The 27,197-nt window shown below is 44.4% G+C and overlaps 1 protein-coding gene across 1 annotated transcript in view; it reads left to right on the top strand.

Annotated features, from left to right (window-relative positions):
* MEGF11 (multiple EGF like domains 11) overlaps positions 1 to 27,197 on the top strand; it is a 195,571-nt gene that overhangs the window by 141,499 nt on the left and 26,875 nt on the right. Inside the window, exons 12-19 of the mRNA XM_031059657.1 lie at positions 206 to 326; positions 1,761 to 1,924; positions 2,329 to 2,431; positions 15,995 to 16,141; positions 18,675 to 18,809; positions 22,057 to 22,185; positions 24,974 to 25,102; positions 25,796 to 25,924. Coding sequence (XP_030915517.1) covers positions 206 to 326; positions 1,761 to 1,924; positions 2,329 to 2,431; positions 15,995 to 16,141; positions 18,675 to 18,809; positions 22,057 to 22,185; positions 24,974 to 25,102; positions 25,796 to 25,924 — 1,057 coding nt within the window. The remainder of the gene's footprint in view (positions 1 to 205; positions 327 to 1,760; positions 1,925 to 2,328; positions 2,432 to 15,994; positions 16,142 to 18,674; positions 18,810 to 22,056; positions 22,186 to 24,973; positions 25,103 to 25,795; positions 25,925 to 27,197) is intronic.

The following is a 27,197-nucleotide window of genomic DNA, read 5'->3' as shown; positions in this document are numbered from 1 at the left end:
ACTTGTCCCTTTCCTCCAAGTCAATCAAAGCACTAATTGCATCATAATCATGGGAAGCAGTGGTGACTGCTCAAGTGCTGAAGGCTCAGCAATCAACTCACAACACTCTGCTCACTGTTCAGAGAGAGAAAGCTTCCCTGTGCCGAGCTGGGAATTTCCTGCATGCCAGATCTCTTCAGCTGACTCTGACTTTTGTGGGTTGCAGGGAGATGACTGCACCATTCCCTGCATGGCAGGGACCTACGGCACCAATTGCTCCTCGGTCTGTAGCTGCAAGAACGATGGCACTTGTTCCCCTGTGGACGGGCTGTGCTACTGCAAAGAAGGTAAACAAAATTCACATTTAGCAGCTCTCTGCCATCAGTTCCTGTCCCCTTTGAAAGTGGCACAGCTGTGCACTCAGGAACTTCACTATTTTCTTATTCTCCCAGCTCAACAGGGCCTGGACTGCAAGTCCAGTCTCTGCCCTGAACAGGGGTCAGACTTCTCTGCTCTGCTGCAGAAACGTGTCATGGGTGTAGGGGCAGAAACACTGCTCCTCTCTAGGGGAAATGCAGAACAATCCTCTGGCTGCTGGGTTTTTAGGCCTTTGCTGCCATGTCTCTCCCAGATTCCAAAACCACTGGGCACAGGAGTGGAGGCATCTTCCTGCCTGTGTGTCCTGCAGCCCCTGGCACTGGGCTGTGCCTGGCCTTGGTCATCCCCACCAGCCTTGATCGGACTCCTGCCTGCCCATCTCCACCTTGGGCTGGTCCCATTCCTGCTGCCCTTGGCTCCTGGCTCATCCCAGCTGCCAGCCCTGCCCTTGGGCACTGTGGGGAGGGCCCTGGCTCTCTGCCCTTGCTGCCATCCTCCTGTACCCTGACATGGTGACACCCCAGCTTTGTGCAAGCGTCCTCTGTCTCCTGTGCTAGTACAGGGTTCAGGATGTGGCTCTCATTTATTTGGGGAAATAACAAGTCTTGCCTGCTCCAAGGTGACTGACATCTTTTCTTGCCACACACGTCCATAATTCCCTCCTGGACGTGGTGGTGAGCACGTCCCATGGATCCACTGACAACCTGAGAATCCCTCCACTGATTCATGGCACAGCAGCTCTTCTGTTCCCCCAAAATCCCAACATGAGCTATGCCTGTATGACATACATGGGCCCTAAAACAGAAGTGAGGCAAATAACCATAAAATCTGGCATTTCAAACATGAATTAATGGATCACTGTAGAACCCCATTTAATGAGGGTGTATAAACCATGAGTTACTGCTCAACTCCATGACACAGAGCTGCAGTGTAATGAAAGTCATTGTGCTCCTGGTAGTTAAGATTTGAGCCTTAATGGCTAGAAATGATGGCACTGGTCTTATTTTAGATGTAATAGCTGCTTTATATTAAATAGCATTCTCAAAAAAAGGAAAAGAAAAAAAAGAGGGAAGAAACAGGCAGCATCACATGAAAAGTTCTTGCAGTCCTGTAGGTCAGAAGGTCTCCAGCCTGACAGACAGGGACTGTCCCAGGAGTTCCCAGAAAGGCATCAGACTCCTAAATCTGGTTACAGCCAAGGCTTTTATGCCTCCATCTCTGTGTAGAGATGCTGGGAGATGGAGCTGGGAGGTCACAATGAAGGGGTCGGTCTTTGACCCCAAGTTAGTCTTAATTTACACCAAGAAACTGGTCCTAGAAGCAAAGAGCTGCAGCTTGCCAGCTGCCTGTCCCTCTGTTTTCATGAAAACATCCCAGATGCTGTTTCTCTCCTGTTTCCTTAGGGTGGCAAGGAGTGGATTGCTCTATTCCCTGTTCAAGTGGAAGCTGGGGGCTGAACTGCAACCAGACATGTTCCTGCAGCAATGGAGCATCCTGCAGGCCAGCTGATGGCTTCTGCCTCTGCTCCCCAGGATGGCAGGGGGAGTTCTGTGACCAGCCTTGTCCTGTGAGTGCAAATCACAATTTGGGGTGCTCTTCCACCATGTTAAATCACAGTCCCCATAGCTCTGCTGAACAGAGAGCAGGGGAGGAGCTCAATTTGTCTGTGATGTCTGAGGAAATCAAGTGTAAATAACAGATTGGGGTTCTAGCAGTCAACTGGATGTATTATACTTTGCATTGTATTTTATCAGAGCTATTGCTCTGTTATCTGCAGTTTCTTGAATGTCATTTTTTAAAGTGATTCCTCATTTGGTTCTGTATAGAAACATTAGGCACTGAGTTTCTGTCTTCTCTGTATGTTAATTTAAAAAATGCAACTCAGCATTAAGAGGGACATGATAGATGATTTTGCACATTTCAGAACAAAAAGCTGATCACTGAGAGGCTTTTTTATTTCTGTTCTTGAAGGATGGAACATATGGCCTTAATTGCAGCGAGCGTTGTGATTGCAACCACGCGGACGGGTGTGATCCTGTCACCGGCTACTGCTGCTGCCTTGCAGGCTGGACAGGTAAACCAGCAACTCCCCTGGGGCTTTGGTTCATTTGGGGGTTTGGGGGTTATGTTGGTTTGGTTTGCTTTGCTGTTGCATCAGTTATAGCCCTGGACTTGTGACTGCAAAATTGTAAATAATAGATTGAGACAAGATCAGCTCAACTTGCCCATATTTAAATCACTCGTGATGGTGACAATAATTGGCATTCATTAAATTTGTATTCAGATGAGTTGAGAATGGCTCCAAACCTGGAGCCAGATGTTAGCCTTCTGTAAAAGCATCCTCAGGAGGGATGCAGATCATCCATAATCCTGCAGAGTTTTTCTCCTTGAACTGCCCTTTCCACAGGGGTGCAGTTGTGGGACAGTGAATCCCAGGACCATCATACCTGGGATGCAGACAGGGCATTTCTGATGAGTCATTACAGCTGCTCCAACATACAAAACTCTGAATTTTCCCATTTTCCAATGGTTCTTGTCACAGGGTAGTTGCAGAGAGCAGATTAATGCTGGTTTGACAGAGCTGTTGTGATTATACAGCAACAGAGAAGAATATTCAGTGAAGTTGGAGAGTCCAGGCTGGAGTTCTCAGTACAATTAGACCTGCACTTGACTCCACACTGATGTTCTCTTTCCAGCTTTTGACAGCAGTAGGGGGCAAGTTATTGACCCAACCATTTCACACTTTGCTGCCTAAAATGCTGGTTAATCTCTCTCTGCTCTCTGTTGAGGCCCTGGGTGGAAATAAAGTTATGTTCCATATACTGCAGAACCACCAGTGGCAATGACAGTCAAAATGCATTTGTATTAACAGCAAGTCATTTGGAAAATTTAATTGTTTTTCAAACAAGTACAAGTTGAGAGGATGCATGGAGCAAGGCAGGCTGATCAGGCAGCCAGCATTTGGGATAGTGTCACCTTTCCCATTGATTTATGCCTTAAACCAACACACACCTTCTGTTTCTGTTGGAGAGAACATCCCACAGCAGCCCAGCTCCCAGGAGCATGAAGCAAAAGCAATGAAATTATGCCTAAAACATACAATGGAAATAATCTTTAAAGAATTAAATAAAATGTAAAAATACTAAGTTCTACATATTGTGTACAGCAAAGCTACTTTTCTAAGATACTGGACATGTAACGCTGAAATGGACGTTTTTCCCCCAAGAAAATCCATTTCATAAGCTCACTCGCATCCCTCCTTCATTCTCTTGCCTTCCCCACTGGCTGGGCAGCATTTATCTTTCTCTGAACCTCCCTGCCATCAATATATCCATCTATCAGGCTTTAAAACTCTACTGTTCATTATTGATGATCAGCAGAGAAACAGTTGCTAGATTTTCCTGTAGTCACTGTGAGCTTCTTCAAGGGAAAAAAATGGCTTTTAAAAGTAGAGTAATTTGAAGAGAGATATTTATATACACCTACTCCAAAGGTTTATTACACCTCTTCTGGATGTAGCATTCCAGAGGAAACTGCAGGGGCTGACCTTTGCAGACAATGCAGACTGAAGGTGTGGCTTTTTCTCAAAGGCATTTGCAGCAAATACTTTGTGCTTACTGCCATGCACACCTGTAAATGGACATTAAATGCAGATACTAATTAATTAAAGGTAAGAATAATTACTGATGTCCTTCTTTTAATTTCCATATTGAGCAAGGTAAGTGTATATTCACTTGGAGGGGGTTTGCTGCAGCCTAAGCACTTTATCCCTCAGTGTGCTCCTGCAGTTCTGGAATTCTTCTCTTGAGGATCACATTTCAGGGAGGAAAATATTATATCCATATTTGAGACCAGGTTGGAGTTGAAACAGTGACAGGGCCCTGTAAGGTGGAAATGTTGATAGACAGAACCAACATGTGTTTTGTCAATTCTGTTCCAATTTTTTTTCCACTTGGCTTGGCACCAGACACAAGGATAAATTCTGCTCCTACCAGTTTGAAAGTATGTCATTTGAGAAACTCTTCAGCTAGATAATTATATTTTCATATTAAGGAGTATGGCATCAGTGAAAGATTAATCTTATCTGCAGTTGTTGTGAACTGGGCCATGATGTGTATTGCAGTGCATTTTATTAATATGAGGTGATAAATAATTCAGGCTGAAATTTTTGCTTTCTGATTTTGGTACTAATTAGGCATGGCCTGAAAAATATCAGAAAAGTTCAGGATCACGGAACTTCTGAAGGTTCTCCTGCCCACTCACACCAAACAGAGAATTCACGTGGCTTTCTGATCCTAATGGCCACAAACTTCATCTGAAACAGCATATTCTGTATGTTCATCCCAGACCTGGGACTCCCTCTTGATGTCTGTGTTTTATGTAAAGATCAAGGGGAAGATTGAACCCATTTTCTTTAAAGTGGTTTCAAGATGTTACTGATATAAACCTTCAGGGACTGATAGATGGTAAGAGCATGGAGGAGGACTGGCAAAAGAAGGAAAAAGTCATGTCCAGAGCAACATACAATGTAAGGTAATAGCACTCTACCATCCTTTTATTCTGTCATGACTGCCACCCAAGACTATTATTCAGGACAATGACCTTCTGTGGATACCAGCTGGGGGAAGGTAATTTTCAGGAGCTGAGTGTCCCTGGCAGATGGGAAGATGATGAAGAGATCCCCACGTCTCAAGCAGGAGCTCACAAAGCTGTGCAAACCAGCTGGGAGCATAAATAAGCACAGAGGCAGCAAGCTGCACATCCCCTGCCTGGCAGCTCCGTGGGAATTGCACCTGTGCAGCCAAAGGGAGGGGCTGGATCAGCTGGGGACACTTGTACCTGGTGTCCCTGCTGCCAGTCCCTCAGCCAAGTGGCACCTGGTGCCACCAATGGCTTTGGAGATAGCTCAGCAAGAACAGAAGCCCAAAACTACATTGGCAAAATGCTCTCATGTGGTAAAAACAAAGTGAAACTTGTTGAAATATTGGGCAAAATCAGATCTGTGACCTGCTGATGCCATGCAGAGCTGAATTTCCCTCCACAGGAAGGAAATGTGGGATGCAGTGACACTGAGGGCTCAGCCTTGCACTGGAAGGAGTTCTCCAGGTTGGACATTTGTAACTTCATGTATACAAATAGTGCCCTGGAAATCCAAACAAGAGGTGTTCATATCTACTGCTGGGTTAAAAAGGAAAGGTCTTGCTCTCAGGGCACCAAGTCTTGATTGCTCAGGCTGTTTTTTAAGGATTAATAAGGCTCTCTTTCTCCACCTTTGCTGTCCATTTAGGTACAGATCCTTCTGTGCTTGCAGCTCTGTGTGTGTGCACAGGTCCCTTAGAGCTCCCAACACCAGACAATGGTGGAAGAGGTGTTACTTTATGTACACTCAGGTTGAAATGAAAATGCTCAGTGCTAATTACATTTGGTTAATTAGGGGTCCTGCACACACTGAATCCACAGAGGGAATGGAAACACAGAAATGCTGCATGGTAGAGCAGCTCCTGGAAGTCCTTTGCAAGCAAACAGGTCCTGGAGGAGCAGGATGAGTCCCATCTGTCCCAGGTGCAACCTCCTCTCCTGGAGGCTCAAGCAACAAGGTTATACATTTCAGTTAGGCTCCTCTCCATTCCTGTAATCTGAAAGTGGACAGGAAAGGACCAGCTGCCCTGGTGGCCTTGCTGGGTGAGCAGGATGGCAGTGCTGCTGTGGCAGATGTAATGCTGAGGCTCTGGAGATGACAGCTCCAGCTGTATCCCCTGTGGGATGCAGGATGAACTTCAAACCCCCTCAGCTTGGTCCCACCTCAGGCAGCTGCTGGCAGCAGGTTTTGTACCAGAAATGGCTTCCTCACAGATTCCAGCTGGTTGAAACTGTGTAGCCTTTAGCTGCTTCCCTCAGTAATCCCTCAATAATTAAATTAGAGCTGCTGGCCTGTCTGATTTCTGGAGGTGCTTGACCAGAGCCAGGTAAGGCTCCCTGGGAAGACACACCCAGGTATTGCCCATCCTGTCCCAGGACCCGAGTCCATCCATTTTCCCAGTCCCAGACTGATGCCAGAAGCAGAGCCACAGGCCTGGCTGCTCCTCATGCTGAGCTCTGCTCCTCCCTGGGATGAGCCAATTGCTGCAGGTTAATTGTGGCAATGTGTGCTTTGTTACCCTTTCAGCTCTTACACTGGGTTTAAATGGGAAGTGATCTGCAGGGGGATAGATTCCACTCCTCTAAATGCTAAGGTCAGTTAAAATCCTGTTTATCTGAATTCCTTTAATCTGAAATGCTGTCTTATCTGCATCTTGTTCTGCCTTTTTTCTTGTGTGGTGCTCTGGTTTTGCAGAGCTGCTGTGGCGATGGTATCTCAGCTCCCCACTGTGCTGGGGTACCCAGAGGCTTCTCTCAGTACCCAAAGCCAAAGTTTATTCACTGTATTTTAACATCCCAAAGATGTGTGGGGAAAATTAGCCTGGTGCTGTAGATATGAGACGGAGAACATAAAAAGTGTGCATCCCGTAGTTAATCATAAAAGGAGCCCATATAGATTTTCCTTAATTAATCAGGATGGCAAACACAGGTATGCAAATGATGCATGCTGCTGAGGAACAAACATCTTATTGCCTTGGTGCTTTACACCTTCAGGCTTCATTCCTGGCTCATAAGAGCTGCCTCCCTCTTTGCTGTGGAAATCAAAATACACATTTCACTGTCCTTTACAACCTCAGTAACCTTCCCACATTGCCAGAACACAGCCCCTGATGGTGTCTGCTCGTGTCCAGCTCCAGCACAGTGGCTGTGGGACTCTGGAGCTGCAGGATTCCCACCTGTGGGGTGGGAGGTGCTGCTGGGCACAGACCAGGGCAGCTCCAAGGGACGAGGCTGCAGAGCTGGGAACATTTGCAGGCTGGCAGTGACATCTGCACTGTCACTCAAACACAGAAACATGTTTCTTGCCTCCTGTGGACACATTAATTCAGGAAAACTGATAAGCCTGTTACTCAAGGGAAAGCCTTTTTGAATTTTAAAGGAGCACTGACCACTTTGACGGGGAGCTCTAAGGTATTTTTAACTTCACTTTCTCTAGTTCTTTGCAAGGAGGTGAAAAACCCTTGAAGGAAAAAACCCCACCCTTTCCATAAAATGTATTTTGTTTGTACTAATACAATTTTTTTCATTGCAGCTGGATCCAATTTATAATCTTAGGGCCAGATTCTGTCCTCAGCTGTACTGGGTTGAAGCCTAAATAATTCTCTTGTCATTAGTAGATCAACCTCGCCTATGTGATGATAAAACTGGGAGCTGGTTTTCCATGCCTATTTAAAACCAGAAAAAAATCTAGGACTTGTTTCATGCCCCTGCAGCTAAAGATCCAGAGTGGCTTAGAATTCACAATGTCATGGGTTGACTTTTTTTTTCCCATCAGATTGTTTCGTACCATTGGTTTGTAAGACAGAGCCTAAAATACCAGAATGGAGCAATAGTAAGTTCCTATTAAACATGCATTTTCTAGATGTCTAGTCCCATTATCTACATCGTATTTTGCATTTATCACTTCTGGCAGTCTTATCCCAGATTTTTAAATTAATAATTTATTTCTGTGATTATTCTGTATCCTTACATTAGCTTTAAATGGACAGGAAAGCTAGAAATTTCTAGAGTCAGTCTAAAATGGTGCATTTTAGGCTCTCTCCTGGCTTCTGCCTTTCCAGTGTGAAAATCTTTTCCATATGAAAGGTGTGCTTACTCTCTGGATTCGACAAGTGCCCTTTAGTCTATGAATGTAAGATAAGCTTATTAGAAATTAGCTTTAATTTTTCATTGACTTAATTTCAAGTGAGTTGATAAGATTTTAATGTCAGGCTGTGCTTAAAAATTCTCTCTTTGACAGGAACCTTTAAGGATGGTTCCTGCTGATATAGAGCAAATTTTCAAAAATATTAATTCTGAAGTTATATCAAAGATTTCATTGATGTCCTGACATTAATTATGTCTGTGCCTTCCTTGGCAGGTATCTGGGGGGCTCCTGATTTTCATCTGAGTGAGGTTTAGTTGTGTTTGTCCTGTGACAAATTTTGTATCTATTTCACCTTTGGTGAAATCAGTTGGATTTTTGCCACTCTTTCAGTAGGAGTTGGATCAGACCCTCAGACTATAATTAGCAGCTGAAGTAAGGCTACTGCTAAACTTCAGCATGTATGCAAATCATTGCAGTAATAATCTTATAAACAGAACATACACAAGTTTGTTTATCTTTGTATTTATTTTTGGGTTTAATTCTGCTTAATAAAGGACAGCTTTTAAATTTCTGAGAGAAGATAGAGCTTGGATGGCATCCTGGGTGATGCTAATTTAATGGGCTTTCACAACATGAGACTTGACGTTCGAGGTACCCAACCCTTTTCCATTTTCATGCAGACACATTCTATATATAAGCCTGGCTGTGTGTACAATAGTCACCTATAAATAAATGTGGGCAAGAAGTGGGGAAAATTATTTGTGCACATTTCAGCAGACTAAAATCCTGGCTGTTGGCATGCTGGGTGTGAAAGGAGGAGAGGGAAGAGTGCTCAGCCTGCAAGCTCAAATGAGGTGTGTGTATATATTTATATTTATGTAGTGGAGAGAGACTATTTACGGGAGCAGGTAGTGACGGGTCAGGGGGGAGTGGCTTCACACTGCCAGAGAGTAGGGTTGGATTGGATAGTAGAAAAAGTAGAAATATTCTTTCTGCTGCCTTCCCTGTGAGGGTGAGGCCCTGGCACAGGTGCCCAGAGCAGCTGTGGCTGCCCCTGGAGTGTCCAAGGCCAGCCTGGACAGGGCTTGGAGCACCTTGGGACAGTGGGAGGTGTCCCTGCCATGGCAGGGGTGGGATGGGATGATCTTTAATGTCCCTTCCAGCCCAAACCATCCAGGATTCTATGATACATTATGTCATTAATGAAAGAGTTTGCAGTGAAAGATGTTGAAATCATCTTCCTTCCCCTCCCACACCAAGGGTGGAATTTCAACATCATTGACCACAAAAGGCTTTGGTTATGCCCCAGCTCTTGCTCAGCTGTTCTTCACTCATGGTTTAGTTCAGGAGCTTGAACATTTCCAGCAGGAAAACAATGCAGCTTTTCCTCCTGTTTGCCTGCTGATGGTCTGCTCAGATCTTGCCCAGCTTTCTCTTCCCTCCTGGCTGGGAGCTGTTCCCAGCATTTGAGAAATAGGAAAGCTCTGAAGATGAAGCAGGGCTGTGTAGGGCTTGACTCCTTTTAGCCCCATTTTCTGCAGGTCTGCCCTGCCTGCTCAGGGCAGCTCTTCCCCTGCAAGAGTGCACCCTGGAGAATACCCTGCAGCAAAGGCAACCAGATCATCTTTTACTTTAGCAAACATTTTGACTTAACTCATTTCTTGTGTGGTAGGTCTCTTGTCTCAAAAGCTTTTATTGCATAAATTCCCTGGCTTGGGTGATTCATACCTGGAGATTTCTCTAGATAATTAAAACTAGGGGTAGGATTAGAGCTCCACAGAGGTGCATTAGGCTCTAAGTGTATGACTTGCAGGAAAACACTTACATTAATGGGTGCATAAATCGCCCCTGCTCAGATGAGAGAAGGGACAATGTAGAATTTTTCACTGGCTTCAGGGAAGGGCTTATTCTTCATTATTTAGGACCAGATCATGGAGCTTTCATTTAGACTGATGGGCTCTAACACTCAGGAGCTGCCCCTCTGAATCCACTGATGAATGATGGTCAGCAAGAGAAGGAAGGGCTCCATGGCACCAATTTGAAAAAAAAAATCAGTGAAAAAAAGCATTTGAGAACACCACAGAAGTTCATAGATAATGTGAGTGTGGCTGCTGTTCTCTGCTGAGTAGTTTCACTGTATAAAAACAAAAATAGCTTATTTGCAGACTAGATGAGCAGCCATCAATTCTTAATGTTTCCATTTAATTTTATGAGAGATCCCTTTATGTTTTCTTTTATCTGCTGCCCTCCCCACAATGATTTTCTCATTCTTCAGCATTCTTAAATGCTGAGCTGTCAGGAATTGTGCTGTGGTGCTTCTGACTGGCTCTGAGTCAAATACTTCAGGGTTTGCCTCAGGTAGGAAAAAATACAAAGATGCAAAAAGTGATGGAAAAGCATCAAGAATTCTTTGTGAACTCTTGTTTGTGCTTTGTGATGGCCCCTCTGAGCAGCTGATCCACAGCTTGGACAGTTCTTCCTTGTGCTCTCAGTGAATTGTCTTTTACCTCTTAGAGACTGAAGCAGCAGAAGAGTCCCTGCTTGGGAAAGCACATGGAGCTAACCTCAAATACAATTTAAATAGAATTTATAGGGACACCAGAAGTGTAACAGCAATGAGAGTATCAGGGAAAGACAAGAGAGTAAGGTTGAAGTAAACGTGAATGTGTGGTTATAGAAGTCATTGTCAGAAATAAATGTGCAAACCAGGAGGCCCAGGCAGGATTCAGGGTGACCTGGGTGGCCTCTGGCTGTGCCCCTGGGCTGGGTGGGGGTGCTGCCAGTGGGGTCCCTGCAGTGGGACACAGACAGAGGGAGGGTGCCCACTCCAGAGGTCAGACCCACTGAGACACTCCCAGACCTGCTCCCAGTACCTTCAACTCCCTGCTGGCCCCTGCCCACGCCCTCCCACCCCAGCCAGCCCTGCAGCATCAGCTGGAGCTGTGTGCTGGGTGGGGCACCCTGGCAGCAGGAACCAGCCAGCACTGGGGATCCTTCCTGCCAGAGCCACCAGCATTCCACAGCAAGCCAAGCGTGACTCACCAAACCTCAGGCCTCCACAGCATCGCCTGCATAAATCCTGTGCCTATTTTTGCATAAAAAGCAGCTCTTTCCAAAGCTATTCAAATGCCAGAAATAAGAGATTATTATGACTTCATGTCATGTTGAAAGACAGGTGGAGGAGAGCACAATGTTTGTGTTGGATTCAAATGTCTGCTGAAATCATTTCTGTCATTCCTAATTGATGTTGCATCTGTCTTTAGATTGGGACTATTGAGGGAAAAAAAAAGCTGAAGATCTTATTCAGAGAAATAATTACAGTTATATGCTGGTAGATGTAAAATTAAAGTACGTGGGGGGGAGGGAACTACATCCTGTAATTTATCAAATTCCTACATCCCTGAAAAATAATTAGATGCTGGGCACTGCTGCAGAGGCTACTGTCAGGGGGATAGCAGTGGTCAAAACCAGGCCACTGGTTCTCATTTATTCCGTCCATTTTTGCTCTTTTATTGTGTTTGGAGTATTAGTTTCCAACTGTCCAGAGACACAGCAGAGAAACAATGGCAGCTTTATTAAGAGCCAGAGACGTAATCCCCAAGCACAAGTGCAATTGCAGAAGCTGGAGAGGGAAAAAAGTGAGTTCTGCTTATGTCTGGCTTTCAGGAATTTTACCCTCCAAAGTCCTTCAGCATGATGTAGTTATGGGCAGCACTAAATCTGCATCACTTTGACAAACTTGAAGCCACTGAAGATTATTAACAGAAGCCACTGTGAAGGAGCTCTCAATAGATGTCTCACATCCAGTTGTATGGCTTGGGGGTTTTTTCCTCTTCTTTTTCTTGCTTCTTTTCCTGATACTTGTGTGGATGTTGGATTAATCCATCACAGTTGATTTGTAAATTTGAGTACAAGGACTGTTCATCTGGTCAAACTTGAAACTGCTCCATGTAAGACAGACACAGGTTTCCATCAACAGCTTCCCACTGCCAGAGGGCAGGAATAGGTGGGATATTGGAGAGGAATTGCTCCCTGTGAGGGTGGGCAAGCCCTGGCACAGGGTGCCCAGAGCAGCTGTGGCTGCCCTGGATCCCTGGCAGTGCCCAAGGCCAGGTTGGACACTGGAGCAGCCTGGGGTAGTGGAAAGTGTCCCTGCCCATGGCAGGGGGTGGGACAAGATGAGTTTTATGGTCCCTTCTGAGATTCTGGGATTCTCTTCCTCCTCTACCTCTCTCCCTGCTGCTTTGCTTTATCAGGATTGTCTGCAGCTCCACGTTGGAAGATCCCTGCCCAACCAAATGGCTTCACCTTTGGGAAGTCTGGGCTGATTTACCCCAGATATTCCCCATGTCCCAGCCAGCAGCTGCTTGGACACTTGGTAGGAAGTTGTCCTGGAGGGGCAGGAGTTTGGAGCCGCTCTCCTGTGAGTTTGTCCCTTGGTACAGTGCAGTTGTGACTGCTCTGGTGGGCTGAGTTGAGCCCAGTTTGTGTTTTCCACGGTAATTCAGGCCCTCAGGGCTGGTTTTCCTCCCCACCATGTGTGCAAAGGAGGTTGGTGAGGGGAAAAGGGAGTGAAGACGCCCCTGGGACTGTCAGCTAAATGCCACGTACAGAGCAGTCCAGAGGGAATCCCACTGGAAAGGAGCCAGTGCTTGCAGGAATCCAATGCCCCAAATCCCTGCTGGGCCATGGGGACTTTGTGGCTGCCGTTTCACAGACTGAATTAGAGCCACAGTGGGCTCTGCTCTTACCTGGGCTCTGCCTTACTGCAAAAGTGCAGATCTTTTACCCATGTCCAGTGGGTAACTACAGTTTTATAAGTTTTGTGGATTTCATTTACAATTCACCCCCAGAACATTGTTTAAAAAGGTCTTGGAAGTGTAATTTTATACCAGGAATTGTGAACCACAGCCTCGGGCTGGCAGATAATTCCCTGGTATCCAGGCAATAGAGTTTATGTATAGAACTGCTTCCTGCAGCTTCAAGGACTTCTAATAGTTGTCTTTCTAATTTCTACACCATGCATGTGAAACCAGGACTTTGTTCATTAATTAGGAATCTGTGGTTGTAACACGAGGTAGTACAGAGGTGTGTCAACTTCAGCACTTCTTGTAGTTCTGGAAATTGAAAACTAATTGCTTATCAGAAATGTTCATCAGCAAGTTCCTAAATAAATATTAAAGTTTTACATTACAGCATCTTGCTGCTTCACTGACTCTGACTGTAAAGTAGCTGGGAGGGATGGACTCCCCCTTCACACACTGTCAGGTTAGGGAATTGTAAAATTAAGGTGCTTTTTCCAGCACAATTCCATAAGATTTGCATGTCCAGATGCAGTTTTAACTTCTCATTTATATTTGCAATTCAATGCGTGTAGGAGCCTTCAAAACTGAAGTCTTCCATGAGAATTAACTTGGATAATAAAAAGTAATAAAACCTGATTGCGGCACCATCTCGGTTGTCTTCTGGAAATGTACAAATAAAGAAGGGCTGTAATGGGTGCCAGTGGCTCCTGGAAGATTTCCTTTTCCCCCTTTCCCTTTTGCTACAACAATCAGCTCCACCATGACTCATTGCCTTCGTTAGCAGAGGGAAGACATCCCTCATTACTCATTACCAAAGGAAGGGCTTTGCTGCTGCAGGAACAGCCCTGGCATTCAAATTCAGGTACCTTCCACAAGAAAAGAGTCAGTGTCATTCTTCCCCAAACTTTGTCAAAAGAGACAGGAAATAATGCTGTTTAATTGTCCCCATTTATAAATAGACCATCCACAATGACAGAATTGTAATTTTAATGCTGCAATCGGGAGGGAAAATGCACATTTTTCTGTGTTTGGGTCTGAATTTCGGTTCAGGGTGCTCACACTGAGACTCAAGGCTGTAAATGATCATATATATGTATTTATAAATACAAAACACATCTATTTATTTGTTTATTTATTAACAATTTATTTTCTGACTTTTTAATTACAGAGCACTGTGGATAAAAGACATTAATGCACACACAAAGCACTTGTATAAGTAATCCAAGGATATATTTGATTTCAAAGGGAGTAGGGAAGACTTTAAAATAATTTCTTAAAATAATAGTTTTTCTTGATTTTACTAATACAAATGTTCCTTGTCTCTTTTCACAGTCCCTTTTTTCAGATTTATTTACTTGGATGTGAAGGAATTGAGCTTGTATTAAGTTTTTACTGTATTTTAATGTGGTTTTTATTAAGTTGTACAGGATGGTCCATGCCTCTTTATAAATAAAGCTAAGATCATGTATTACTAGAAATCACATTTCAAACTGTGCTTTTGCCAGACTTGGTTAAGATTTTCTAGGAAGGGACATTATAATTGTATGATTAATCTTCAGAAAAGGGAAATTTTGGCTCTGCAGCATTTCTTACTGTGTTAACTTCAGAGATTTATAAAACCAACTTGAAACTGCACTGTAAGTGTATTTATAATGACTTTCAGCTGATTTAATAATGCCCAGAGTTTGGTGACTGTACAGATCACAGCTCCCCAAATGCTGTGCATTACCTCCAGCATCCAGATGAAGTTATCAGAGGTGGAGGGAATGGTTGGGATTGTGTTTCTGCAGAGAGCTGCACTAATCCAACCCCTGGGTTGCTATGATCCCATTGTGCAGTGGGACATGGGCACAGGTGATAAAGAATATCTCAGGTGAAGGATAGTAAAGAACATCTCAGGTTAGGGATGATAAAGAACATCTCAGGCTGGGGATGGTGAAGAACATCTCAGGTCAGAGATAGTAAAGAAAATCTCAGGTCAGGGATGGTAAAGAACATCTGAGGTTGGTGTTGGAAGCCCAGCTGAAGTGTGTGGGTACCCCCCAGTCTCAGGGCTGGGCTCCCACTGGGTTCTAAGAAAAATTTGCAAGCCAGTGTCTGATCCATTTCTGCTGGTTTAGATGCTCCTGCCAGTGCCACTCCCTGCAGCTGGCACTGCTCAATGTCTCTCTTAGTTCATGATTCTGCAAACCCATCCAAGGAGCCCTTGATCATGCAAATAGCCCTGCTAATTGCAGGTATTGGTACTGCCTTATTCCAGTGGAGTGAGAGCCTCTCAGACACAGTGTGCAGGATCAGCTCCTTCAATCACATTTATATGTGACAAGCCATGGCACAAGGTTGTTTTTAAAAGTCACCAGTTTAAACAAAGCCAGTTGAAACCATGCCAGAAGCCTTGTGTTAAGTTTCCTGGCTGTGTGCTCCTTTCAGTGTTTCCAAGCTTTGCTCTTCATAATAGTAAATATCAAACAAGCAGCCTGGGGAGCACTGGGAGCTGGATTGGCAGGTCTCAGTCTCCATTTAACATGCAAATGCTCAGCCTGTGCTCACATATGGCCACTTGCTGGATCAGAACTCAGCTCATTCACACAGAACTGGGGAGTTCTGGGTAGATGTGGGGTATGTGCACAAAACACCAGAGCACAGAGGTTTAAGCCAGGAAGGGAACAGAACACAAAATAGAGTTTAATTTACTTGTGTTCAAGAATCCAAATACTGAACATGTTTTTGCAAAATCCTGATTTTTCTTTTTATGGTTGTCCAATTCACAACAGGTAAGTAATCAGGCTTCAATCAAATGCCTATTTCAAGACCAGTTATTTGAGCTATTTTGTGACTTTAAAGCAATTCCTGACCTTCATCTCTTGGATGACATGCAGAGTTTCTTTAATGGTGCTGAGGACTGAACAGGCTCCCACCAACACGTACAGAATTCACCTCTCTGGCATTTTCTTAATTTTCACTTTATTAAGCAGATAAAAGAGGAGCTGTTTCCTTCCCAGATCCCTCTGGGGGACTGTGAGGCATCAGTCCAGCCAAGCATTTCTTTGATCAATGAGCAGAGTGAGAGTTGTGGGAAGCCTAACGTGTGGCTTTGTGTCCTTAGGCATCCACTGTGACAACATCTGCACCCAGGGCCGCTGGGGACCCAACTGCTCCATCTCCTGCAGCTGTGAGAACGGGGGATCCTGCTCCCCTGAGGATGGAACCTGTGACTGTGCACCGGGATACAGAGGGCCCTTGTGCCAGAGAAGTAAGATTTCCTGTAGCTGGCAGAAGCAAGGCAGGTAGAAATGCTCCTTTATGACACCAGGCAGACAAATCCACAGTTTCTGAGCTGCTTTAGCTCATGACTTCCTGAGGGCAAAAGAGCCTGGAAAAGGCTCCTGCATCAAGAACTCTCCTGCACTGAGCTGTGCCTTGTGTTTGTTCTTCTGATCACACCTGGAGGTCACAGGTGACCTGGAAGGAGGAGCAGCACCCTTACAAACCAAAGCTGGCAGGACTCAGGTTTGCAGTGAAGTCAGACCTGTTAAACAGTCAGCCACCACCCATCATATAATGACAAGTGGATGAGCGTTGGCATCAAAATAACAAGGCAATGTTTTCTCGTATGGCAGAAAAAGAAACACAGGAGCCCAAAATAGCTCCTGTTTGATGCTCTGCTGCTACATATTAAAATGTACCAAGCAGATAAAAATCCTCTCATTTGCTTTATCTGGGAAGCTGCATTTGCCCCATAGGGACCCTAATTCACTGATCCAAACTACACCAACCATCTTCCCATGTAAACAAGAAGAGGATTGGTCTTTGTTTTCTGCTCAGCATTTCTTCTTGTTGCTGTAAGACATTCTGCATGCCCAGCTCATAGATCCCCTTTGATTTCACCAGTTACACTTGACACTAGAACACACTCATCTCTAAAAATAATTTGTAGCTGACAGTTTTTATTTAAAGCCATTATAACAATGACCTCTAGCACTGCTGTAGTTAATGGCCTATAAGCATTTCCATTATAAACCCCAATTTCCAGGTGCTTCAGCATATCTGTGTAGCTGTAAAACCTCTCTCCAAGGCTAAAATGTGGAGCTCAGAGCTTCAGGGAGATGAGGAAGAAAATGTTTTACAAATCTGAAACCTTAAGAGTGCAAAACTTCCAGAAGTTAATAGTTTCTGACCTTTCTGAGGTGAAAAAAACCCACCTTAGTTGTATCAGCTCTTGGCACGCAGGCTACAAGAGCAAACCTTGTGCCCAGTTTGCAAGCCCAGGAATCAGGCTGCTCCCTGAGGATGTTTGCTAAGGATCTATTGGTGAGAAATTTTTCTCCCCACTGGGGTGACAGCAGAGGGGTCCTGTGGATGCTTCTGCTCTTGCCTCTGTGTGTATTTGGCCTGGGAATCCAGCTTGCTTCCAGCTCTTTTCTGGGATTCAGGCTCAAGAATACGTGGTGAACAGGAGACCTTGCTAAGCTTGTTCTCAAAATCATCCACATTTTTCTCTTAGAAATTCATTTAGAAACAGGATTTAGGCTGTTTTATTACAAGGCAGAGCTGAGGATGATACTGAAGATGATACTCAGCCAACTTGTTCTGTCTGTGTAATCAGGATTACATGAGACACTGGGATGGTTTAGTGCTCTTAAGCCTGCAGAAATGTCTCCAGGAATGATCCAGGTTGTTTTATAGCTACTGCATCATCAACCAACCTGTCAGCGAAGCTCCAGCTGGAAATGTGCAGTGGGGTAAGAGCCTGACACCCTGTGAGAACATACAGTCCACAAGAAAATTCTCATTTGCTGGAAAAATAGAACAGACATGATTTAGTAACCACTGAGCCAGAACTATAGAACAGAGAATCACAGGAGTAAAAATAAAAACATATAAAGTTATTTTTACTGTCACTTACTGCAATTTAACATTTCTTTGTGTTATCTATTGCAGTGAATGTTTGGACAGTGGATGCTTTTTCACTCTACCTGCTCTTAGAAGCAAAAATCTGCTTTTAGAAGAGATACTGAGCCATAATCCTGATTCTATACCTGGTGTATAAATTCTACAATAATTTCAATCCAGGTTTTAGGCAAAATAAGTACACAATTCATTACAAGTTTTCTCAGCTATTTGATGTGATTACTGATTCAAATCAGGTGACTTATATGGTGTTACATAATTATCATTATTGGCTTCTCTTCATCACTTGATGGCTGTTGCTCCTCCCAGCTGAGCACAGGCATTGCACCAGACAGGTTTGGAAATCAGCTTTTGGCATAGTGGTTTTGACATGAAATATTCTTTCCTAATACACCTTCTCTGTTTTCTTGACTCAATTTCCATTTCTTTCTGAGTTTATGGTTTTGTACATGTATGCCAGTGTTTCTTTTCCTATCTATCCTAAAATCTTTGGAATGTGTGTTATTAACCATATCTGCTGGGAGGTCTCAAACATCTTAAACTCCTGTTTTGTCAAAGAGTCCAGGTTAGAGAGACTCAAATGAGTGTCCTGAGAGAGAGAGGGTACTGAGAACTCTGCTGTGGTATTAAACAGCCAAGGACTTCCATGAGGAAGAAAGGTGGGAATGTTGAACGCAGGAGCAGTTTTACCAGAGCATGCACTTTATTCGACATGGAACAATCCAACAGGCCTCATCATTTCAGCTGTCCACAAAATTATGCTTGATAAATTAAGAAATATTGGTTTGGGATTAAGACAGACGGAGAATTCTCAAGCTCTGAGTGATGAGAAGACGTTGGAAAACCTGTGACAGCTTGGTTTGTTCTCTTTTCAGTTTGCCCCCCCGGGTTTTACGGGCACCACTGCAGCCAGCCGTGTCCCCAGTGCGTGCACAGCAACGGTCCCTGCCACCACGTGTCCGGGCTGTGCGACTGCCTGCCCGGCTTCTCCGGGCCCCTCTGCAACCAAGGTACCGCCTCGCTTCCCGAGCAGCTCCCCTGAGCGAGCCCCGTTCCCTGCTCCCAGCCTTTTGCACTTCTTTCTGCAGTTTAGATCCCAAGAAAATCCTTCCTTCAGAGGGAAAATGCAAACAGGTACTCAGTCACCCTCTTGGAAATACGATGTGCTCCTGGTTTCATAAATAATCCAGCTCTGCCACACTGGATTGAAATGCCTGTGCAATGAGACACCTGCTGTAAATACATCAGCGTCCAATGGCTTCATTTTTCTTGCTGCTCAGCCTGTCCTCACCTGAATGTTGATAGCACCTTCCTGTGATCTTTGCAGCAGGACAGGGAGGTTCTGGTTAAGGTAAAGGCCAGCTCAGGTGAACAATCCCAAACACCCAGTTGTGCACCAAACCTCATTGACACTGTGCAGGACCTGGCTGGGAATGGCTAAAACCACAGACACAAATGCAGGAGGCAGGAAAGTTTGCAGTGAGGCAGAGAAGGGAGTTCATTTCCACAAGTGAGGAGGAACTTCAGCTCCCCCAAACACCCATCACCTTTCTGTCCCTTTCAAAGTTCCACATTTAACTCCAAGTGTCATTTTCATCCTAAAAATACCCACAAAATCCCTCAGCCTTCTGCACTCTCAGTTGCTGCACACTGCAGTGGGTATTTTCTACACAGATATTTAAAAGAAGTGATTTGTAGTGGCCACTGCCCCTGTGAAGTCACCATCCCTGCCAGAACTGAATGACACTTTCAATGACCTGCTTCTCAGTAAGTTGGGATTGCAGGCAGCAGTTACCCAAAATCATTAAACACAGATTAAATATAACCATGGGGTTTTTTTTTTTCCTGTGCTGTATAGTCAACCAAACATTACACCAATTAATTTATTAAAATTAACGTATTTCAGTGAATTTGTCCATTTTATGTGAAACGTTAGCCAGATTTCAAAGCATAAGCAGGTCTAATTATCCTCTTAAGAAAACTATTTTATTTTTGCTCAGATGTTCAGCACTTCTGGTTTTACTTTGAAATGTTGATCTATCTAGCAAATTAATCTTAAAATATTCATGTCCTAATTAAAATCAATTTGTGTTGCAGTTTGTCATAATGAGTTAACATGTAACTTTATTTTGTAGAAAGAAAAATGCTAATTAATTTTCCATTAGAAAAACGTGAAATGAAGATTTCACTTTGGAATTTTCATTTCCTTGTGCCATTGGCAGCAGGAACATTCTTCCACCAGCAGTATGTGCATGTGAAGAGCTGTGTAACCCCCAAAACTGCCCAGGTTGACTCAGTTGTGCCAAGGATTCTGAGCTGCAAACAACTAAACAGCTGTTTTGTGAATATCTTTCACAATCCCAGAGCGAGATGGGCTGATAATAACTTGTTATCACTGCTAGAACACACCTGACATCCCACAGGGACTTTGGGAGTCCCACTTCAGAGCCTTCGGAGCTAATTAACATCCCAATCTGTGTTGTACAGTCAGGCTGCTGCTGCAGAAAGCAGCATTAGGCCTTGTTTTACAGCTCACTAAAAATGATTGAGACATTTAAAAAGTGCTTGGATTTGGATCTCACATCTTCACAAGAATCTCTCTGTCAGTCCACAACCAGGTTGTTTAAATTAGGGAGAAGAACCATTTTGTCATCCCTGTGTGCTGCCATTCCAGAGGGCAGCATCCCATTTCCCAGAGACAGGGGGGGCTCCTGTGGGAGGGAGGGAGGGAGGGAGCCCCTCTGCCAGCTCTGCCTGTGTGCACCAGTGTGACCTGGTCCCTTTGCCAGCAGCTCTGTTTGGATCACAGATCTTGCCCTGATCCATCAGTATTCCATGGTGCAGAACAAATCAGCTCCTCTTCAAAGGAAGTCCTTTGAGAATTCCATTTTTTGTACATGCAAACCCCAGCCTTCATCGAGGTGCTGCTGCCTACCTCCATCTCAAAGATGCCATAAAACAGTGCCTGGAGCTGCTTCATGCAGAGCACTGGAAGGCAATAATGGTGTGGCCTGTCCAGGAGCCTGGGCTGACAGATCAGTTCAGTTTTTGCTGTCTGTGATAGGAGGGTTCTGCTTTCCTTCTCTTTTTGTGTATTCTTTCCATCCTGGCTGTGTATTGTGTTTTGTTTTATCTCTTTTCACTTAGGAACAGTTCTGTTTAGCACACAGTGTGAAAGCCAAACCCAACTTTATCCACTCCTACAGATAAGTCCATAGTCTATAGAAACACAAGCAGAAAACAATACTCTGCTCTTGTAAGAGCAGAGGATGGCATATTATATAAAAGCCAATGAATCACAGCTCAGGATTTCAATCTGTGGCTGATTCACAGTCAGGATAGATTGAGGTCACCTGCAGAGACTACTTTTGAGAAAGTGAGAGAGGCTGAAGTGGTGAAAGAGCTTCATAATTCAGGGAAGTGCCTTAATCACTTTTTTGACATTGCTATTATTTACCAGGATCCAAGTCCAGTTCCATTTGTTACCCTCTTTGCAAAGATGGACTGTATGTTTTATCTTGTTTTGAAAATACATCTGTTTTTGTCAGGGAACACAGCCAATAAGAGCCCAGAAATGAAACATTTCATTTGTTACTGAGCAGAGCTTTCCATCAACTTTAACGTTAAAGATTTCCAATAATTTGGTGGGAGGTTGAAGATCTACATGTCTATTAGTTTCCTGTCACTGTGCTTAGGATGTGAGAAGATGACTGGAAAAAAACGGAGAGTTTCTTTTCTTCCAACTTCACTTAGGTGGACGCACAGGGAGAGGTGCTGGTTTTGTTGGGATGCAGCACATTTGTTAAATAGCTCTCAGCCAAACAGATATATAACATACATAAATATAAATATAGATAAAATGCTTGGAAACCAGATCAGTCCCAGCCTCTCACTTGTGGCTGCTACTCACTGAATTCTCCTAAGGTTTTCTTGTTCTTTTCCTCTCCTGATGACCTCTCTTCTCTGTTTTGTCTCTCCTCTTGTAATCCTTCCATACTTCCCTTCAATAATTGCAATCTTCTGACTATATTAGCTTAATTTTCCAGCAGAAAAATGGATTTTGATATGACTTTTTCCTATTGTTTTTACTCCTGGGATGGAAGCAAAATGGGCTCGAATACTTTTCCTGCTTTCCAGAGGAATTTTGCTTCATCAAAGGGAAACTATTGTAATTAACTTTAATTGCTAAATGTTGAGTCCTGTGATTTCCTGCCATTGCCTTTGAAGAGGCTGCAGTAAAGTGCCTTGTGTTTGCAGTGTGTCCCAGTGGGAAGTTTGGGAAGGACTGTGCTGAGGTGTGTCAGTGCACCGAGAACGGGACCTGCAACCCCATCGACGGCTCCTGCCAGTGCTTCCCGGGCTGGATCGGCATGGACTGCTCCCAGAGTAAGGGACATTCTCCACCTCTGCCTCCAAATATCCATTTCTGGGTTTGTTTGCTGCTTTCTGAAAGTTAAAGTCAGATTCAGGGGGAAATCCCTGTTGCCAGTGCCTTACTCTCTTTAAAGTGGATTTCTATTAATTAATCTAAGTTAGCTTTGGATTGAATTAGTTTCTGCATTGCAGAAGCTCTGACTGGCTTTTATTCCAGGAAAGGGAGGTCACAATCTCTTATCAGAAAAGAAAGCTCCATGCTCCCTTTTAATTTCTAGCTGGATTCCTTTTTATTTATTTTTTGTAATAATTTTCTTTCAGCTATTACATTTAGACATTATTAACCAGTAAATGTTTTCAGGTACCAAATCCCTAGAATTGAGAAATTAGGTAGCTGAAATATTTCTATTAAATGTAATTTAATTGTAAAAGTCAATGTGGCCTTGTAGGGATGAAGGATTTCTTTCTGAAAATTGCCCAGGTAGAAGATTGGCATTTGCTGATCCCAAAGTGTCATTTCCTGAGAGCATCCCTTAATTGAAGCTAGATCACAGAGGGAGGCAATATCCGATCATTCAGAAATGTTACTTCATATTCAGGATACAACTAGCATATTAGACAGCATTCCAGAGTAAAATATATTAAACTCCAAGTGATAAAGCAGGAATCGGATAAAAACAGACGGCTGTAATTTTGCTTTTATTGTGTGTCTTCCACAGGCAGAATATTGCTGTCACTCAAAAACAGCAGGGAAAAAAAGGGAAAAAAGACAGAAAGCTGCACATATTCCTCATTATATTTAGCCATCTAATTGGGAAATGTCTGTTAGTGTCTGTTAACCTTGAAAAAAGGCTGTTTTCCTTACAGAGCAAGGCAGGCCAGGCCAGCAGGAGCAGTTTAGCAGGCAGCACCTGCCTGTGGGCACTCTGGGTTCTGGATGAGCAGAGGGGGACGTGGCTCTTTGCTCAGTTACTCCTTGCACACAAAGGGAACCTCTCCCAAGGTGACCCTGTCCCACTCCAGGCTCCCTGGGCACCTGGCCTCCCCTCCCAGGCTATTTCTGGCCCTGTGCTCCCGTTAACCTGGAATGACCTGGACTTGGAGCTGCTCAGGAGATAATTTTAGTTCTGACTCCAGAGCCAGTTCTGGATTCACTAACAGCCCCTGCAGTTCTGCCTTAGAACAGCATTGGAAAAGTATTTCTGGTTGCTTATAGCACAAACACTTCAGGCCAAATCCTGCTCAGCTTTACATTGTGTGAGTCCAGTGACCTTTTGTGTGATTTACGTCATGGCAGGGTTTTTTGGCCATTCATTCTGGCTTTAGAGGTGTCTGTCAAATGCCAGAAACTTCCATTTATCATCCATGGAGCCTTTGGCATCCATGGAAATAGGCCTGGTGTCTGTACTTTCAGGTTTCCTGGGAACTGTGCCTTATTAATTCATGTCTTTAGCAGGAAGCAATGGAAAGTGCTTTTTAAAGCAAAAATATAGTTGTTATATTGAAGGCCTATCATAATTTTGGATCTCTTAGTCTGGCACTAATAACAGTAACTTACTGCATTCATTTTTGGAGGGAGGCTTACAATAACTTTTTTTAATGTATTAATATTGTACTTGTTGAAATATAAAATAGACCCAGAGATTTTAATTTAATATTAGCCCCCCAACAACAATAGCAATCTGAATTTGTGGATGTGAATTCATGCTGGAAGAAGTTTTCTTTACATTTTTTTCATGATTGGAGTAGCACTCTGTGCTTCAAATGAATGTGGTAATTTTAGTGGTTGATTGCATAGCAAAGTAAACCTGAATAGCTGGGCTTTATTATGCAAGAATTCCAGCATGTCAAAAAGAAAATTAAATTACCTCCATATCCTGCAACCCTGCCTAAATTGTCTTCACAGATAATGCCAGTGAGGCATGGAGAGTGGCCACAACACAGAGTGGGGTCGTGTTGGGGGTCACTGGTCACAGCAAAGACCTGATCCTGCCTCCTGCCCCACACAGAGGATCATGGAGTCACAGAGTCCTGGAATGCTTTGGGTTGGAAGGGACCTTGAAGCCCATCCCATTCCACCCCTGCCATGGGCAGGGACACTTTCCCCTGTCCCGGGCTGCTCCAAGGCCCAGTGTCCAACCTGGCCTTGGACACTTCAGGGATGGGGTGGCCACAGCTTCTCTGGGCACCGTGTGCCAGGGCCTGCCCACCCTCCCAGAGAACAATTCCTGCCCAATATCCCATCTAACCCTGCCCCCTGTGTGCTGTCCCTCCATCCCTTGTCCCAGGTCCTCTCCAGCTCTCCTGGAGCCTCTTTAGGCCCTGGAAGGGGCTCTGAGCTTTCCCTAGAGCCTTCTCTTCTCCAAACTGAACATTCCCATCTCTCCCAGCCTGGCTCCAGAGCAGAGGGGCTCCAGCCTTTGCACCATGTCTGTGACCTCCTCTGGACTTGCTCCAGCAGCTCCAAATCCTTCTGCTGTTGTTCCCCAGGGCTGGAGGCAGCTCTGCAGGTGGGGTCTCACCTGAGTGGGACAAAACCCTCTCCATCGACCTGCTGCCAGAAGGGAGAAGGTTACAGGGTGGCAATGGGGTTTGGAGGGCAATTGGTGGCTTGGAAGGACCAGCCACTGTCCAGGGAGGACTGGTCAGTGCCCAGGAGTCACTGCCAGGTTCAGCAGTGTGAGGTTCTGCCTTTGCTGATGTCTCACAGGTTCTCCCTTTATTGTTGCTCCTCCACAGCACTAACACAGTATCATTGCTTTCTTTTTTGTCAGCTGACAAATGTTTTTTATTTTCATAGCTTGTCCCACTGGGTTTTGGGGCCCTGATTGCTTTCATTCATGCAACTGCCACAACGGAGCACTGTGCAGCCCCTACGATGGAGAATGTAGATGCACCCACGGTTGGACGGGGCTCTACTGCACTCAGCGTAAGCCTTTCAGAGACAGGGAATCTGTCAAAGTATGTGCTGCTACCTCGTGTCTCTTCCAAGTATTGCAGTTTTCCCTGGAAAACCACACACTCCTTACTCCTGATAACCTCACATCACCCCTAAGAAAATAGTCCTGAAGCTTTCCAAGGTTTTTTTTTGCCTTTGGCGCTTGGTAAAGGAGGGGAAAATCATTTAGATTATTGATTCATTGTTGGAATTTGCACGGTCAGTGTCCCTGCTTGTTAATGCCCCAGTATTTATGGTCTGATTTAGGAAAATGGTAGAGATTTCTCACCCTAGTGCCAAATTACCGGTATGAAAGAGGAGATCCAATTCTGGTGAGCCTTTTAAGAAGGTTCTTTCACTTGCAAATAATTGATTGATCCCTGGTCATGCAGAGAGTTTCTGTTTAGCATCTTCTTTCACTTCTTGAAAATGTAGTTTGTATAGATGGGTCAAGTTTTCATTCTTCTGAAACACTTAAGAGGCAGTTCTGTAAAGATGAGAAACATTACTTCAAGAAAATTGTCTGTCACAGTATCTCTGCATTTAGACCATCAAATAAATGTCATTAAATATACAGAGGCTGAAAATCCATTGATTTATACGCCCACATACTTTGTGCTGATAACACATCTGGGTTTGACTTTCAGCTTATTTCTTACTCTTTCCTTGTTCTCTTGCTGAAAGGTTGCCCAGCTGCTTTTTATGGGAAGAACTGTGCCAATGTGTGCCAGTGCCAGAACGGGGCCGACTGTGACCACATCACCGGGCAGTGCACGTGCAGGACGGGCTTCACAGGCAAACAGTGTGAGCAGAGTAAGTGCAGTGACCTCAGTGCCCTCCTTCTCCAGAGAGGGGGTGTGCTTCACAATTCTTGCACAAACTGGCTCTTAAATGAGATGTTCATGTCAGCAGGACAATGACCTCAGGCACCTTATGTAATCCATAGGGAGGATAGGGCACCTCTGGAAAACTGGACAGTCTGAGCATAAAGAAATTCAGTGAATCCCTGCAAATTGGGCCTTTCATTCCCAGGCTAAAGTTAGGTGAGGGAAAGCAAATCGCTGCACTCAGTGCTGACTGGATGGGGCCTTCCCAACAACTTGTACCTGATAATACACACCCAGCCCTAAAGCTGCCTCAGGCCTTGTTAATGCTGCTGAGAGCAGCAGCCCCAGGTTTCCCAGTGCATAAAGACAGAAGGGTTAAAAGGAACAGGTCCCTTCTGCTCTCTGCATTCCAAAGAATATTGGAGATATGGGCCTTTCCCACAGAAGTTATGATGCAGACATGGACCAAACAAAGATTCATCTTTACAGTGAAAGCAGATCAAGGGAAACAAGGTTGCTCGCCATTTTGGGAAGGGTCTGTGTTTAGCTTGAGCCGTGAGTGTTTCCCAATGAGCCTCAATTCATGTGCAAGGCATCTGGAATGTCTTCCTGGAATTGTTGTCCATGCCCCACTGGAATATTTAACAGGCTGTGCCAAATGGCTTCTTAGAAGAACACAGAATGAGGGTCCTGGGAAGTTGATGTTCTCTGTGTGTGTGTTTGTCCAGTGCAGTAATTCACAAGGAAATTCTCACCCACTTGCTGGGGTTCTGAACACAGATGAAATCCACCTCATCTCCCCAAGGCATTACTTCCACTGGGTTCCCTCAGTTTTTTTGGCAGTAAGGTAATTCAGTAACGTTCCTGCCAGATTTGCAAGGGAAAGCTTTTTAACTGTAGCTTGCTACATGGATCTTTATGGAAGTATTTGTGCATGTAACTGAATTGATAAATATGTTTTTGCACACACTTGCATTCAGCAAAGTGAATATCTCAGGGCCAAATTTGTGTGCTCTTGGGGGATTGCACATGGCACCACTGTAACTCTGTACATGGCCAGCTTAGTGGAATTTGGGGATGCTCTTCACTGCAGCCACAATCAAAATAGGAAACTAAAGAATCCCACAAAGAACTGCACAATAGCAGATTTTATACAAGGAGCTGCTTTATGATTTGACCCCTGCATAATGCCTGAGGCTTTCTTTTCTATCCAAACTACAAATGTATTTATTTACTTTTTTTTCTACTGTTTAATCTAA

Source organism: Geospiza fortis, unplaced genomic scaffold, assembly GCF_000277835.1.
Source record: "Geospiza fortis unplaced genomic scaffold, GeoFor_1.0 scaffold2, whole genome shotgun sequence".
Taxonomy (NCBI): Eukaryota; Metazoa; Chordata; class Aves; order Passeriformes; family Thraupidae; genus Geospiza; species Geospiza fortis.
Note: the sequence above shows the minus strand (reverse complement) of the source record. Positions and strands in the feature narration are given on the sequence as shown.